General features: G+C 33.9%; 1 protein-coding gene across 3 annotated transcripts in view; it reads left to right on the top strand.

Moving 5' to 3' along the window:
* pcdh11 (protocadherin 11) overlaps positions 1–18,514 on the top strand; it is a 504,202-nt gene that overhangs the window by 21,972 nt on the left and 463,716 nt on the right. The window contains exon 4 of one of the 3 annotated variants that reach the window (XM_088648934.1): positions 8,756–10,713. The exons of the other annotated variants lie outside the window; for them this stretch is intronic. Within the exon in view, the coding sequence (XP_088505060.1) occupies positions 8,756–8,839 (84 nt within the window). The 3' untranslated portion in view covers positions 8,840–10,713. Of the gene's footprint in view, positions 1–8,755; positions 10,714–18,514 lie in introns of those variants that run through there. 3 annotated transcript variants of the gene reach the window in all.

The following is an 18,514-nucleotide window of genomic DNA, read 5'->3' on the forward strand; positions in this document are numbered from 1 at the left end:
GAACTTGTACTGTCTACAAACAGATGCTTATATCACATTAACACTTACTATAGTCCAGACATTTTGTGAGTGAGAAATTCCTTAGAATACCAAAGCAACTGTGCAATACCTAGAATACCTATGCAACTTTCCCTTTCCCAAGTGAAGTACCAAATGTAGAGTGCCTAATAAACAAATGCAGGAAAAGGAAATAAATGTAAATTAGGGCAGAAGACAGGCTGCCAGCACTGCAGAGATGCACGCTTGCTTGCTTCTGTGTTTGGCAGTAACTGAATTGTGTTTGTTGTCATAGGTCATAGGGATCAATGTAATGGGAGATCTTGTAGTTCTGTGTTTGTGTTTAATAAACAGTGCAAAACTAACTTTTGTACATAGGTGTTGAAACACTCTTTATGGTGTATGGAATGGCAACTCACTGTAGGGGTGTGTAACATGTTTAATCTTGCTTGCAATTTTGAATTTAACTTGAAGGTCCTTACACTTAATAGATTTAATTGAAAATTGAAATTGGAAAATACATTTTTCAGAGTCAGTGATAATGCTGTAAAGAACAGATCCATGGGATATCATTTTGTATGAATAATAGACAGTAAATGTATAAGAGTCTTCAGTTCATATCACAGAATTTTATTTAATGTATTGCACTTAACAGAAGTCTTTTCTGTTTCTCTGCATGATCTAAACATTACATTTCACTGTATTGAACTGTATTGTATAATTCTCTATTTACAAATGCCTTCTGCATACATGTAGCTTTTTCACTTGCACCAGCACACTCATGCAAATGCATTTATATTGATGTGAGAGTTGTATACAGTTTAGCAAATGAAGTGCCATTATGTGTGTTAGTTCCTGTGTCATCAGAGAAACACAAATTATTTTTTTTGTTTAATTTGATCTCTCTTAAACTTCAAAAGAATTTCTGGGAAGTGATTTACTTTTTTCCAAACTCTATAATCACCATTACCAGACGCATTGAAAGTGTATTTGGTTTTTTATATTCTCTTTCTTCAACCACCTTTTATTTTTAAACCCAGATAGAAGCACTGTTTCGCTATTGTGCATTACTTCTAAGACTCTACAAGCCTGGTTATTAAGGAATGCAAAATACAGTTTACAATAATTGTATCCCGTGTTATCTTGTCAGAATGGCTTACAATTCTCCTTGGTTATCCATGCTGATGGTTGCTCAGGAGAATGAAAAAGTACCTCTTTTTTCCAGAAACTAAAATATGTATATTACATGGCATTGGAAAGAGGTGACATTAGGGGGCTGTGGAAGGAGTTCTAATATCCTCTTAAAAAGGTTGTTACTATAATGTAGTTAAAATATTTAATTGCCATTTTGGTGATTTATTATTTACTTTGTATCTCCTAAAAAAGATTGAAATCCTCTAAACTTAAGCATTTATATCTAATGGTATCAGTAATTGGAATATGTATAATTAAGTCTATAATACCCTGACTCCTGTAATGCAGTTTTGTAATTTTATATCAGCATTAAATCCTTTAACTTCACAATCAGTGCACTATATATTGCAGTTGTTTCTGCAAGGGCACAACTTTTGTATATCCATGTAGAGTCTGATGGCAGTCCCATCTGCCAGCAGCTTACTTTGGGTCTTAGCATTGCTACACAGGATTAGTAGAAAAAAATAATTTTGCACTCAACATTTCATAGACTGTAGCAAACAGTACTAGTGTAATTCCTAAGCACAATCTCCTGAGAAACAGGATATTGTTCTCTCATTTAGAAAAATTAAAACTGGTGCCTTTGTAGCTCATTCCAATAGTATATTAGATTCAGGTTTTACAGCTTTTCTTCCACTTGCCCTTCTTTGCCACCTCCTCTTGCTTTCAGAGCACGAGTGCATTTTTCTCCTCTATTACTCACTTCTAGATATTTTATGTCCTCACCATTCACTGCCTGGTTTTCATTTAATTGAGACCTTTTTATTGCCAGGCAATGATTAATTTCAGGTCTACTGTGGATCTGTGACTTAACTTATCATTGCAGTTTATTAATATTACACATGAATCCAACGTCCTATAGGAGTAACAACAAGAATGTTTTCAAGCTTGTAAACTACCTATGATTTGTTGTTTTCATACCACTGGGTATCTGTGTCCTGTGACATTTCAAACTGGATTACCTTAAATCAATTAAACAGTTCTCTTTTCTGATTATGTGTGTAAATTAGGAATTTTAAAGGTAAAACAAATTATGGAATCTATGAGATTTTGTGATTGGTAATAGCTTTTCAGTTGGCAATCATTGAATGAATTTGAAGAGACTTATGAGAGTTAATTTTCAGTGGGTTATGAAGAACAGAAATCGGAAACAACGCAGTCATGAATCACCAAAACAACCTATAAATCAGGATTTTATAGTCTTTTATTTTTGGTATTTTTTATGTATTCCCTTATATTGAAAAATACATTCTTGATTAAAAGGAATAAAGTGAAATATCCATATTAAGATTAAAGACACAATGTGAATCAACCATGAGTTAACCATTATGTTCTTGTGTCATATACTAGTGTTGAAACCTTACCTGTTTAAGGATCTCTATAGCCTGGCTTAATAAGCTTGTAAAATGCCAATTATGGACCCTAAAATTAGAACAAACCTATCTGAATTTCTGAATGACTGTTTTAAAGTTTGACATATTCTATTAATCAAATTTAGCTTAAAAACAATTAAACTTTAACCAAAAACATAATTGATTTAAAGCAAAGTAAGTCAGCAGGTCATGTCAGAATTGGAACATCTTTTGAATCAAGATTATAACTATAACGTCCAGTATATAGTTCCCATGAAGAAAATCATAACTTTTTGTTACATGTTTTGCTAGTTGGAATATATTATTAGAAGGGTTAGATATTATTCTTAAATGATACTTTTTCACATTTGGAAGTAGTAGTTCTAATATGTTGCCAAATTTACCTGTTAGTCTCTTTTCTTAAAAGACAAGAAAAGGATGGGGCACTTCTATTTTTTTAATTTGTCTTAACTTCTGTAAGTAAAGAACACTTTACTTCCAACTCATTGGTTGAATTCAAGGCTTGGGTAAATATGTTTTTGATTCTTTCTGAAACCAGATAATCTTCAGTCCATCAGCTGCTAAAGTGTCCGCTTTCAAGATGTAGTGCCTTGTGGGTTCTTACCATTAAATAAGGTACTGTATCTTGCTTGATTCACACAGGAATAAGTGAATGGTTAGTGCACCTGTGTAGTTCACTGTAATGTCTCACTAGACTTTTAATAGATTTGTGTGGTGTTTTGCAATGTGGAAAAAGTTCATGTCTGCTTTTTAAATGTATCATTTTTGTGGACACATTTTACCAATAGTAATAGGATAAGCATATGTCTTTCCAGATTTCCGTCAACAACCAGCAAAGGTGATTTGAAGTAAAATGGAATGTTAACGTGGAAGGTGGGATTGGAAGGTCCTTTTCATGTGTTCAGAAACCCAAGAGAAATTTGATTCAAGTATTTGGCTCCATACAGTGAGCCAACCTCATGACTATACCACCCAAACATTTGTTTTTAAATTGACAAGCCTCTGTTGTCTAAGGTTTGATATGATCATTTTTGATTCCATCCTTTTTCCAGGAAAGAGTAAGACGTAGTACAACTATCAAGCCCTTTGTGACTTGGTATTCTTTAATACAGAATTCCCTGAGACCCTAATTTTCTGTTCTTTACATTTAATCTACAATAATTAATTACAATATTCATAATTAGTTGAGACAGGTAAAAAAAAATATGTCTCTGTGTCTGTTCAAATTAGAGATTGCCAATACCCAGAGCACACTTGATGTCAGATTTAGGAATAACAAAAACGTGTAAGTACATCAAGAGACTGGACTAATAATAATAGTTCCTTACACTTATATAGTGCTTTTTGTACACTTCACTCAAAGTGCTTTACAGGTAGTGGGGACTCCACTCCACTACTACCAATGTGCAACACCCACCTGGATGATACGACAGCAGCACATAGTGTGCAAGTACACTCAACATACACAATCTATTAGGGGAGAGGAGAACAGAATGATGAAGCGAATTCATAGATGGGGATTATTAGGAGGTCATGATGGGTAAAGGCCAATGGGAAATTTGGTCAGGACACCAGGGTTACATGCCTGCTCTTTTTGAGTATTTTTAATGACCCCAGAGAGTCAGGATCTCAGTTTTACATCTGATCCGAAGTACGGCACCTTTTTACAGTATAGTGTCCTCGTCACTGTACTGGGGCATTAGGACCCACATAGACCGCAGGGTGAGAACCCCCTACTTGCCCCACTAACACCACTTCCAGCAGCAACCTTAGTTTTTCCCAGGTTTCCCGTCCAGGTACTGACCAGGTTCATACCTGCTTAGTTTCATTGGGTTGCCAGATGTGAGCTGCAAGGTGATGTGGCTGCTGGCTAAAAGGTTTAAGTGGATCCTGAACCTATAAAAATAAAATCTTAAAGTGAAATATTCTCTTAACTCTTAAGTGAGTCCATTTGATCATTTTATTTAGTCTTTAAAGCTGTAAAGTTTTTGTCTACTTCAAATCTGAAATACAGGAAGCTTGTGTACCCTCACTTTCCTACTCTACCTATGATCATGATGATTCAGATGCTGTAGTTATAGTTGTCAAATATTAATCAAGTGCCTTTGTAATAATACCAGTATTGTATTATATTGTATTATTTTCTGTAGTTCAATTTCAATATTCCAATGCCTTGAATTGGCCACTTTTCACATTTACAATTTGCTATGTTGAGATATAACCACCCTTTTTTTCAGTAATCAGATGTTATCATATCTGGGTATTCCAACTCTTTTCTCTCAATATCTGCTGTAACTCTGCCTGAATGTACTGCTTTTTTCTCTCCAAGTACAACTTTTATTGAGTATAAGATCACTGAATTACACTGTCCAGTATAACTACTCAATCACTATACAATGCATTTCCAATAGTCAAACAAATTTCTCAGCATTTTATTTTATATGCTGCTGTCAATGAACCTGTAATCTAAAAAAATTACAGGATTTTTACAGGTGCAAGTATCCCTGTAAACCACAGTTGAATATAATTCTTTAAAAGCATATAGTCTCAGAATAAATCAGATATTAGTATTGTCAATATGGGGCAGCATGGTGTCGCAGTAGTTAGCATTGCTGCCTTGCAGCACTGAGGTCCTGTGTTAAGTTCCTTAGGTAATATCTGCATTTAGTTTTTATATTCTCCCCATGTTCAGTCGGGTTTCCTCCGGGTGCTTCATTTTTTACTCCCAGAATCCAAAGACGTACTGGTAGGATAATTGGCTTATGGTAAAAATTGATCCTGGTGTGAGTGTGTGCATTTGTGTTTGTGTTTGTCCTGTGATGGACTGGTGTCCCATCCAGGTCTTATCCTGCCTTGCACCTGTTGCCTGAAGGGGTAGGCTTTATCGGATAAAGTGCTATGAAAATAAATGGATGGATTAAAGAATAAATGCATACAAGTTTGATTCTCAGTGGAGACAAACTTTTGGCTGTTTTGAGTACTAACAGAGTCATGGTTCATAATAGCGGAATTATGGAGTTATTTACTTTTCATGTAATTGCAATTCTAAATCTACAAAAATTAATAATTATCTTTAAAAGTTAGGAAAGGACCACTTCTCTTGTTTATTTTAAGAGAAATGATTGAACAACCATTTGGTTGTAGCAGTAACACATTGCAAAGTATATTACCATATTATACATACAGTCTCTGGAAGGCTGAAGGCATGGAACACGATACTGCAGACAATACAAATATTGTGTAGTTTATTATTACTTAAATGGCAGCTGGCAATGGAATTCTAAAATACTGTGACATATATTGAATTAAAGTGATGTAAGAAAAGTAAGTGTCACGACTATAGTCCCCCCTCCTTAAGGGTGCTCCAGCCCTTTCACTAAAGACTTCATTCTCTGCACCTGTTTCCCATTCCCTGCCCACCTTATAAGCCAGGCGCTGACGCTCTTCCGGGCTCTGCATCTGATTTCCATATCGTGCGAGTCCGGGACCAGGAAGCGCCTGGTCCCGTTAAGGTTTTAACCCCCCTGTTCCTGTTCCTTGTCCCTGTCTGCCGGTTCCGACCCGGCCTTCGTGGTTTTTAATTCCTTCGTCGGATGGATCTCCTGGTTTTGGACTTACCCTTGCGTTTTGGATACTCTATGGATTACTCTTGGATCGTTCGCCTCGGCCACACCTCCCCCGTGCACCAGCGCACCTTGGACACGCCCCCTGTCTTCTGCCCCGTTTTCCTGCATGACATTTCCCCAATGTTTCCCCACTCCGTCGGACTGTGTCGTCCGCATAGGGTCCGGAAAGAACTGTTCGTTACAGAATGCAGAGCCAACACCTGGACCCCGCGGACGGCACCCTGGCAGCCTGGATTCCATCGGTTTTTTTTTTCTCCCTTTTTTTTCTTAGGGCTTCGGAGCCGCCCTGAAAAGGAGGGGCGTACTGTCACGACTATAGTCCCCCCTCCTTAAGGGTGCTCCAGCCCTTTCACTAAAGACTTCATTCTCTGCACCTGTTTCCCATTCCCTGCCCACCTTATAAGCCAGGTGCTGACGCTCTTCCGGGCTCTGCATCTGATTTCCATATCGTGCGAGTCCGGGACCAGGAAGCGCCTGGTCCCGTTAAGGTTTTAACCCCCCTGTTCCTGTTCCTTGTCCCTGTCTGCCGGTTCCGACCCGGCCTTCGTGGTTTTTAATTCCTTCGTCGGATGGATCTCCTGGTTTTGGACTTACCCTTGCGTTTTGGATACTCTATGGATTACTCTTGGATCGTTCGCCTCGGCCACACCTCCCCCGTGCACCAGCGCACCTTGGACACGCCCCCTGTCTTCTGCCCCGTTTTCCTGCATGACATTTCCCCAATGTTTCCCCACTCCGTCGGACTGTGTCGTCCGCATAGGGTCCGGAAAGAACTGTTCGTTACAGTAAGATTCTATGGTTTTACATATTAAGTCATATCTGACCTTCACCTAGTCCTCACCAAGTCCTAAAAGTAGATAAACCAAACCTTATGTGACAAATAGCATACACAGATTTTATTTTGTCATTATTTTTTTAACAAAAAAAATCACCCAGCATTTAGAAGCCTGGTTTATGATAGAAAGGTATGCCACGGATCTGATGACATTATTTAGCACTGTTGTTCATATAACATAACCGTTTTATCAAAAACAGATGTGCTTTTGAGGCTACAACAGCCATATAACATGAAATGAATATAATACTACTTCAAGTGTATTAAAAGTATCTGCAGTTTTTATTATAAAATGTCACTAGAAGGAGCTAAACCAGTTGTCTCTTGTGATATTCTTAGAAAGACATCAAAAACATTTCTGCCTTGATGTTAGGCCTCAGTAAACTAAACATTTTTCATTTCCCAGACTTACAGTAGAAGTGCATGCAAGCTACGAATCCTATATAATCCTTCAATTCATAATACTTTGGATAAGCTGTTTTATTTGTATCATGTTTTCTATGCTGCAGTTTTATAAAGGTCATTGTTTGTGTCATATTAACCTCTCATTGCTACATTTGAATATTATTTAATGTTTATATCTTCCTTCAGACAACTTTTTCATCTCTACTGTAAATGCATTTATTTATAATCTGTATTATCCATTCTTTCAAATGTTACCCTGGAAAAGCAAACAAATGTTATGCCAGATGTATTGTCACAAACTGATTTCCTGGATTGCCTTTTTTTCCTCTCTGCCATCAGTGGCCTATTTCCAACTGACTTACTGTTCAGTTCATGCGAACAGTTCATAGTATTGCATTTTTTATCCCCCCCGCAAGCACATGAAAAACACGGAAATCGCAATATGTGTGCTTCACTGCACCTAGTGAAATCACAGCAAGTGTTGGCGCAAGTGCTTAGAATCCAAAGAGTCACTTTCTTTTATGAAGCTCATTAAGTATCCTGCAGATATGCTAATTCACTTTGGTAGACAACGGTTTGCATAGAACAGAACTTGTGCTGTTTAAGCTTCCTCTGTATGTTTATAAACAACCATTGCAAATGTCTTTTAAAATGTGTTAATGAAAAATATTATTTTATTGTAATAGAATTTGTTTACTTTTATAATTAAAATTATGGTTTAAGTATACTCCATATAGGTTGCTCTGTTATTTTCTTGACCAAGCCTAAAAAATGATCACTCGTTTGGGAACTACAGCATAGAACTATGGTAATACCAGATGATATATAGTTATACTATATATTATATTCAGAGGAATTGTGCCAAAATAGAAAAAAAAACATTTTTCATGATAACTGTACATCAATTATTCCATGTAAAGACTGCTTTAAAAATCACCCTTAATATTCAAGTGAGTTATCTTGGTTTCTGCCTTTTTTGCACTCCTGTAGTGATAAAGTTATTAATGTTCTGAGTTCTGTACGAATCTAGAAAGAAAGTATAACATTTTATAAACATTAGGCAGTAATGATAGTTTAAAGCAGAAGGGTGGGTGCTGCATTAGCGTGGTGGATATACAAAATAAAATTAACATCAGCTATGCATGCTTTTGAAAGAAAAATGTATTTTAGAGGTATTTATGTAGAAACGATTCTTCAACTCAAAGATTGTATATAGTTATGTTCTTTTATTGTACACATATATAAACTTAATATTAATAAGTACTCCAAATTCCATGATAAAGTACTACAACCTACCTATATCTATCTGTCTGTCTATATTACAGGAGACGGCACTGAAACCACCACTCTATGGCACACTCTATGGCACAGGTACATCATGCTCCCACAGGATAAAAATCAATCTCTAGCTGGCAATACCTAGAAAAAGGAAGGTACTGACTGAAGAGCTGAAAATACATTAGAAAAAAGGTTCTACAGCCTCAAACAAGACTCTAGATTTAATTCCCTAAATTTGTTAAGAAACCATACTGAAATAAACATTGTCTTGCTGCCTAATTGTTAAAGCATTGTTTAAACTCTTATATTAAATTTAGGATGTGTGTGTGTGTGTGTGTGGGGGGGGGGGGTATGTCTTCTTTGTCTTGTTTTGTTTCTATAAATACAAAAGAAGAGCTTCTGTTTTGAGTCTCAGGTATGCCAGTTTCAAATGCTGCTTCAATAGAGACTAATTGATATGTTAAAATCTCAGATGACAAGAAAAAATAAACCTAAATAACAATCATGTACTGTAAGTATGTGGGTATGTGTATTCTATCACAATCATATAAGTAACTTTCTTACACCATGAATTGGACCCTTAGATTGTCTAATGGTTACTTTGGTATCTACCATTTCATTCCCATTTCCATCCTCTTTATCGTCTTGCTATGAATCAGTGACCTATTTCATTAATGCTTAAGACTTTTTGTCCACTCACTGACTATCATAATTCCCCCTTCAGTGCACTCCCACTTTAAAGCACTGCTTGAGTAATAGTATAAAGTGTGGCTGACTTAATATGCATGACCTTCACAAGGGGGTGGGAATAATTTGGGTAACTGCTTCTAGGCTATAATGCTTCGCAGCTTCACTATTGGCTTTTACAGTATGTCAAAAGATACTTACTCTAGGAAATGTTATCTAGTAATTTTCACCGAGTTGCAGTCATAAATGGGCCAAGAGTCAACTGGTAAAAAAAACAACTGACATTAGTGTACAATGTTGAAGCAGAGGACTTAGTTTTATTGTGAGAGTGGTGCTTTTTTACTTGTCAGATGTTATACAGAAGACCAAAATGAAGTGTGTTCAATAAATTATAATTATAAGTAATAAAGTCTACTTAAGTAGGTGTGACTCCAAATTAAAATTGCAGTCTCTCTTTAGTAAGGCTTCTAGTGTTTTTATAGCTAAGGACCATACTCGGATGCACTTATTTATTTATTGTTATGTACTTATTAAAAAGATCAATTAAAAAAAAAAGTTGGAACACCTAAATCTTTCCACCAGAATCCATTGAAGTGTAAGTTTGTACTTATTGATACTTACTGATATATTGAGAGATGCAGGCATACATTTGTGATTTATATATTGGATTTAGCCTTAAACTTGCTTTACTCTATAAATCTTGAATCCCCATCTAAATGTACAATTTAGAAGTGGAAAATTGGACCATATATTTGTTTTAATAATTGGTAGTTAACTGAAATGTATTCATAACATATTTGCCTAGAACCAATACCCCAATACCTAGTTGACAACTAGTAACTTACTGCTGTATTATGCAAATTATGATGATTTTAATGCTAATGAGCATTGGTTCATACATTTGTGCAATCACAAATAACAGTGGCTTAAGTTTGCTTTAATGTTCACACCCTTGATAACAGTTTAATAGTTCCCTGTCAGATAAAATGTTTGAAAAAATATTCTCCACTAAAATTCAACCATGATAATAATCCTTCTTTCAAAATCCAATATGACAAATGCAGGAAAATTTCAGTGTAAAATATCAATCATTAGAATTGCCTGTTGTTTTTAAACAACAAAAAACTTCACTAAGTAAAAGAAGACTTTTCTTTTGCTGGACTTTTACATCATGTGGAATATCAGCGTAAAGAAATATATTCTCTGTGTTATTTTAAAGGTGATTTACCAATGTGTAAAAACAATGAAGTGTAAATACTAATGTTTTATGTATTTTTGGGTTCCTGAAACTCATTAAAGTCTTTTGCATTGTAATACACACTCCAAGAGTCTTTCTTACATTTCTGATATTCCAGTACATCATAATGTCAAAACTGAAATAATAATTTACTCAATGATTCACAAACAAACACACCCTGAATGTTCTGTTCACCAAACAAAACAAAATTAACATTTTGCATATTATTTAGAGTATTGTATTAACAGATAAGTTTGTGCTTCCAAGGGAGTGGTCTAAGTAACTAAAATTTTAATAATATCCATGCTTACAATTTTTATAGTTTTCCTCTGTTTATTGGAATGCCAACAGCTACATATAGTATTACAATCACACTTACCACGAAGAAGATTCTTTACCCATTAACTAATTATAGTTGCATTAATGGATTTATTGTTCTCACATTACTATAAGATAATTGTTTTTTAAAAAAGAAATTTTATGAGCATGTTATTTTTAAGCAGTGACAATTTCAAATGTTAACATGTTTGATCATGGAGTTATGCTTTAGTCTACCTTAAAATGAAAGAACATGATGTTGCAATGGAGACATCTTGAAAGAAATCATATGAATTACTTCATATCTTCAATATCTGCAAGACCATATCAATATACTTCTAAAGATAACAGTGGTTAACTTTTATTTTACAAATAAAAGATAATCAGGAACACATCATACAAATATTTTAACCAAAGGGAAAGAGAAAAGGGGAAATAATGTAACAGTTCTAACTCTGCTTAAGAAACAGCTAAGCAATGAGGACAAATAACAGTATTCAAAGTTGCTGTTATTTGTTGTATTTATTGAATGATGCATCTGTTTGTCTTCCATTGCATTTCATTGTGCTTTAATGTGTTTAATTTCAATGCTAAACAAAACGTCTTACATTTTGCTATTTTTTAATGGAGTTACATGATTTCTTTTGACCTCAGCAAAGGTTTTCAATGGCAACATCAACTTTTATACAATTAATAAAAGACAGAATAATGTTATAAACCATTGTATGTATTATACTAATTGTTTGACACTTACTTAAATAACATGCAAAAGAGCTACCTCAAAAACACTCGCATTTTTTTTATTCAACGCTAATTTCACGTTAATACAATGGCAGTGGAAGAGTATATATTAGAGGTGTGAAAACACAAAGAAATATTGGAAATAAACTACTGGACCTACAAAGTGACTTTAGATTGCAACACTAAACAGCTGATCAGCTCCCCTGGGGGAAAATGTCCTTGGTGATTAGAATATACTCATGTTATGTACACAGATTTATATTTTCATGTGAGTATATGTTGTGAGGCTTCTATAACTGCCATATAACAAACCAATCGCTAAACCAAACCAAACTTGTATAGCATGTGATTTATCTATTATCTTTATTTATAAATACATTAATTAAATTAGATCAAGTTACTTAATTCTTACAATATTGTATCTTTCCATACATGTTAAGTTTTTTTTATTATATATTTAACATTATTGTACACACAGCTATAATAGTATACTGAGATTCTGATCCTTGCATTAAAGCTGCTAAGATGTTTTTTTCTTCTTGTAAGACATTTTACTGTTAAAGCTTATGTGTTGCATTGTAGTCAGCTTTGACAAAAAAATGATCACATACCATAGAAATACCTTACTGAGTCATGCCTGCATTTGGCTGGGATGAAAGCACTTAAACTATCATGAGAGAATATTTAAATTGGTAGAATGAATTTGACTGGGGTGTCTGGAATTCTTCTGAAATTCCTCTGGTGCTCATTTGCAGCTACACATTTGGAGCTATAATTTTTTCAAGTATAGATCCTGGAGTACATATTGATAATTTAAAGCCAGCTAGTGTAGATGAGTGTGAATTTCCCCTGACTTTCATCAGGTTAAGGATGACATTAAAAGGTCATCTGCCTGTGTTACGTTAGGATGAAAAGCAAATGAGAAAAATGGTTTTGAACATTATATTCTTGACATTTTGATTCATAATTAATGAGATTTTTGTTTTCAATTGAGCTAGTGAATGTGGTGGTGTAGTATCTACTGGCATCTTTAATTACATTAGTACATAGATATATAGTAACTATCTGCAGTATACATCTTTACATAGTAGATAGCTGCGTCAGCATACATAGGCTGCAAAGGAACAAGTAAGGTTTATTCCATGTTGAAATGAGAAGAAAGGAAACACAACATTTCGGCTGTGGAGCCTACTTTGGGTGTGAAGACATAAACACGTGTTTCTTTTCATCTCTTTCAGCATGGAATAAACCTTTACTTGTTCCTTTAAATCTTTACTTATAGTACTTTTTATCTACCTCACATTTACATAGCTAAAGGCTATTTTAGTTTCTTGGAATCAGACAGCTGATAAGCAACCGACAAATACTAAGCATTATATATATTGAAAAGATTATATTTTCTTCTAAATGTAAAACTTTATCATTGGTTCTACAGAGACTAAACAAAGTTCCATCTATGCTGGTTTACAATAACAAAATACATATTCATAAAACCCTTCCTTTACAAGTTTCCAGTGTTAGGAAAATAATGTAGCTGTGGGTGTGTGGATGATCATTAAAAATTGGATTTGGCGTCAGAACTGGAATTAAACTCCATTACGCATTCAGGCACACTCTCACTACCAGTGAAAATATGCTGCTTTGCATTAATTAAAAACAAGAGCCATTAACCTGTAGTAACACAAATGTTACTAGAATAAAACAAAATCTTTGTTATTATTCTGTTTAACTCACAGTGTACTAGATATATCCTCACTTCAGGATTTGCTCTTTTGAATTTCCTGTGTAGTGTTACACTCAGAAAATTCAAATATTGGTATTTCCGTCTCTGTATAATAAGATTCATCAATTGAATCTATTTGTAAGGAAACATTAAATGTAAAGTAGAATCTCTTTGAAAGGAAACATGATATTTAACTGTAGTTATAAATAGTATAAATTATAGTATAAATATATAGTCTACATTGGTATGCTACCACTATACAACATTTTGCTCTTATGTGTTTACTACAGATGGGATTCTGCACAGGATGCAATGTAATTAAATATAGTTTAAATAATGTTGATACCAAGGGCATTCACATTATAATGATATAGTACTAAACATAATTGAAGAGTCTATGTGAAATTAATCAATTGAAATCTTAAACATAGCTGACTGGAATTATAAACTAATCACAAACAATTGTCATGCTGCTAATTGGAATGAAAATGTCTCAGTATTTTGTCAGACAATCATGGTTCAATATCTCTTTCACAGATAGTGACACTAGCTTTGCTAAACAGTTCTAGCTTAAATAAAGATAAGGGGATATTATACATTTATAGCAAGTAACCTGAACATCTATTTTCTGGAATGGTAATTGAAATCAAATACTTTAGCTTGAATTAGTTTTAAACGAGACTCACTATAGTTTCTAAAACTTTTATACAGTCATTTTCTGAAAGACACAAGACTATACTTTTAATTACACAATATACTTTCATAATATTTTAAAAACATTTTACTTTAATAACAACATTCAGCTTTTCTAAAGCAGTTGCCTCTTTTACTGCTACAGCCCACTTTTAGAGAACATTCAGGGACAAGGGAAAAGAAAAGTCAAAGTAAGTAAAATCGTTGTGCTGGATAATCCACATGTGGATCTTCCTAACTTTAGCTGAAGGGAGAACAACATTGACAAAACACATTGGATTGTTTTCGCTTAATTTCATCCACGGAGCATCTCTGTCATTGTGTGAACATTTAGAGAAAGGCTTCCCTGCAGAGCATGTTAGTACAGAATGATTAGCAGAGCATTTAGAAGCAGCCATGGCCTGGGAATAATGTGACCAAGCCCCCTAGCTTTGCTGGCAAATTTCAGCACAATTTGTGCATGTATTATGCAATGGTGTGTGAAAAGTGAATATGCTGAATTGCTGTACTCAAGACATTTCTCATCATAGTCATTGCCAAATCACTGCTAAACTAAATAATTCAATCATTTATTATGTGTGTATTCTTACCATGATAATCAAATTAACATGAAAGCCAAAACAACAAAAAGTTATTTTAAAATATGTTCAAGTCAGGAGATTTACTACAGGGAAGCTGTATACTTGAATCTCCATCTTGCTAGATGGAACATGTCTTACCTTTGAATTATAGGTGGTAAACATTTAATAAAAAATGAGGTGTATGTATTAAATTATACATATTCCCTCATTTGCAAAAACCATGCTTAAACTTTAACTGCTGGCATTTGTAATTATTAGGAGTGCTATTTGCAATGCAAACATTTTTTATATGAATTGTGCATAATTTATTTCTCTCTTATATAAGGAAATAAAACAGTTTTCTTATGAAAGCTGTATTTTTTTAATTTTGTATAATACTATAACAGCTTGCTTTATTTATCATAAAGTGTAAATGGGATATAATGAACAAAGAAAATTAAATGGTTTGTTTTGTGGTTTTCAAACACTTCAGAATTGTTCCTAAAACAATTTACTGAGCAGTTAAGAGAAAAAAAACAAAATGTTGCTACTAATAATTTGTACTATTTCAGTGATCCTATTTGTGTATTTCTGAATTTTCTCTAAACATTAATCTTCAGATATACAAATTTATTTGTTGTGCCTTAAATTATTTTCTTTTCATGCCCTTATGCCTGTGACATTTTCTCTTAATGTTTTCTTTAGGTTTCCTGTGGTGAAATAGTGTAACCATATCTATATTAGCCCTTATTAGGTGTTTTGCAGGAGTTTTCAAAGATTTTTTTTATTTTAAACCTTCTATAGAGCAAGATATTATTGCTGTTATAAATGATTTTAACACAATTTGTAGTTGTAGCTATAACATATTTTGAGGGAGAAAAGGACTTTAAAACATTATCTTTATACAAGAACCTTGTACCAATTAGAAAGTCACCAATGTGAGATTGAAAATTGAGCACTGTTTGACAGTAATCTATACAGTCAGTATAGCTTAGAAACAATTGCAAGCATTAAAAAGAGATCACACTTTAATTTAGAATAGAAAAAAATATTATTTGCTTTTAGTATCTCATTTAACACATCATTAGAGGCCATAGCAAGATTAAATGAAACAATGAGAATTAATTTGAGAGATTTTACCCATCTATGGAGAACTTAGGTCCCCCTAGTAGCATTAAATAGTTAACTGTTTAGTTTAGTTTTTGCTTTACATATCTTAAATTATTTCATTTTTTATTTTAGATGTTATGTTTTGATTAAAAGCAATTTTCTTTCTGGTTTACTTTCCATTGGATCTGGTGTTCTGTCACACTGATACATCCTCTGAATATTCTAAAACTTTTCTCAATTCACTTTATGTTATGACACTTAATGCTACAGCTTAGGCTTTTGAAAATAAAACTGCAGATAGTTACACATAAACATTATTAAATATAAACATTTTTTAACCAGAAAGACGATATGAGAACATAATTACCTTGACCTGACCGGAGAAAAAAAAAAGATAACACAATGGAATGGGGAAATGTTAACAAGTACTTGTGTTGGGAAGAAAGGATTTAATCAATTAAAAAGTTCCAGTCGTTGGATCAAGTTGAAATAATGTTGCCCAGAGTTGGTACTTGCACTAGGAAACTTTAATGAGGAATAAATGGTGGTAGTAACAGAACACCTATGAATTATTAACATTATTAGAATTATATAGAATTATTATAGATTGTCTATTACATAGCTTGATATTGCTTACTCATATATAGTGTCCCATTTTGTAATAAACTCTTTGAAGATTTGGAAAATTATGATTTATAAATTTGTATATAATAAACTTGGCATCTTCTTATTCAAATATGCATTAATAATAGTCAATGTAGTTATAATAATGCAAAACACTACAGACCTTGAATAATTTGTTGATCGTCATTAGATACTCTACATGTATTGTAAAACCTTATTGTGTCAATTATGCCTGGGGAACATTCAGACTTTTTCAGGAAAAGTTACTTTATGAAGCTTAACAAGGACCCCAGATATATCAGCAGCCACAATAGATGGTGCTTTAAATTGTGAAGGAAAAAATGTTCATTTGGAAAATTATCAGTTTGAATAAAAAATAACCAATATGTTTGTTTTGTTGCATCTGTCAAAAAAAATATTTTATAAACAATTTAAAATTATTGATACACAGACAACATCATGCACAAACCTTTGATGCTCAAGTTCAAGTTTCAGTCAGATTCTCTAATGTCCATTTTAGATGACTAGTTTGGCCATCAATGTACTCTTATGGGAATCTGTGAATTTAAAAAAAATGTGTGACTCATAAAACATCCTTTTCCTTTTAAAGAATTAAAAACAGTTTATCTGTTCATCTGTGGCTGCTAGGGCACAACAGAAAAGAAGCCAGGATGCACAGGAGCAAAACCTTGCATTGTAGCTTGTGAAGCAAGTTACTCACCATGGATGCTGCCGACCTAATCACAGTAATCCCATACAGAATTCTTGATTTACTTTTGCAAAAGAGATTGGAAGAGGATAAGAGCCCATGCCCATCTTGAAATCGCTGGTAATCTGGTTGGGATAGAGGACTCAAGGGTATTTATCCTGTCCTGACATTTGCTGAAGCAGATGGTTGAAAGGGGGGCAAGCATAAAAGAACTTCTCAAATCATCTGCAGAAAAAAAGAACAGTGGATGATAATCAATGTTGTTTATTTCACTGCTTGACTTCTTAAGTACTTTCAGCCAGATTATAGGCTTTCCAGAGGATAATCAGAGACAGCAGACAATTGCCTTTTTTCCTGAAACAATCCCCCCCTCACCCGAACATGTAAAACCGGTGGTATAAAGTGGATGCCAATTTATAATTCCTGATTATTCCAGTTCCAAAGCCTGCTAAAATTAACTGGGCAGGGTGCTAATCAGTAGGTTTCAGAGACACTGCTCCTTCATGAAGTAGATGCCCATAGTAAAAACTACTATCTGCAGACATAAATATTTACGAGAGAAGCTTTTAAATGTTCTATTTAGAGGAGTGAATGGTCTTAACTCTTTAGAAGATGTTTCACTTTTTAGACCTAAATGTGGTTTTGATCTTAAACAGGTATTGAGAGTATCACAGTAGGAGCAAATAGGAATGTTTTTTGTGACCTGCTACTATGCCTTGCACATGGTTTATTTGCACACTCAACAATCAATAATATATACAGTAATAATTCTAAATTAAATTCATTTTTCTGTTTCATTAAAGTAAACCAAACTAATGTAAATAAATATTTTTAAAATCTTACTAATTTAAAATCACACTGTTTTTAAAATACTCAATTTGCTTGTAATACATCATACATTTAGAAACAAGTAATAGGTTTATTCCATGCTGAAAAGACAACGTTTCGGCTGTGAAACCTTCTTCAGGTGTCAATCATACATTTATACAACCACATTCACACATACTGTATAAAAGATAATCCTAGCATAAATTGCATATAGGAACTCTAAACACGACAGCTCCCTTCTCCCTCCACTTTGTCAACTAAACACAGTTGGCCCCATTTTCAATCAGGATTGGACTTTTACAACCTAGAGATTTCTTTTTAATTACCTTGCTGCATTGAGTAGTGTCTGGAGGACTGTGTGGGTAGTGGAAAAGATTATCATTTCATTGCTTTCAACTACTTCATATCTATAGTTATCTAAGAATATACTTATGTTTTGTAAACAGATATATACACATTCTTGAACACATAAATAAAATTTGAAGAAAATGTATGCCTTATTTTCTTTTTACAACTAAACTTAAATATGAATGGACCCTAAATGGAATGGGTCATCCTAAAGCAGTTTCCTATTAT

Source organism: Lepisosteus platostomus, chromosome 10 (assembly GCF_059453375.1).
Source record: "Lepisosteus platostomus isolate fLepPlt1 chromosome 10, fLepPlt1.hap1, whole genome shotgun sequence".
In the NCBI taxonomy this organism is placed as follows: Eukaryota; Metazoa; Chordata; class Actinopteri; order Semionotiformes; family Lepisosteidae; genus Lepisosteus; species Lepisosteus platostomus.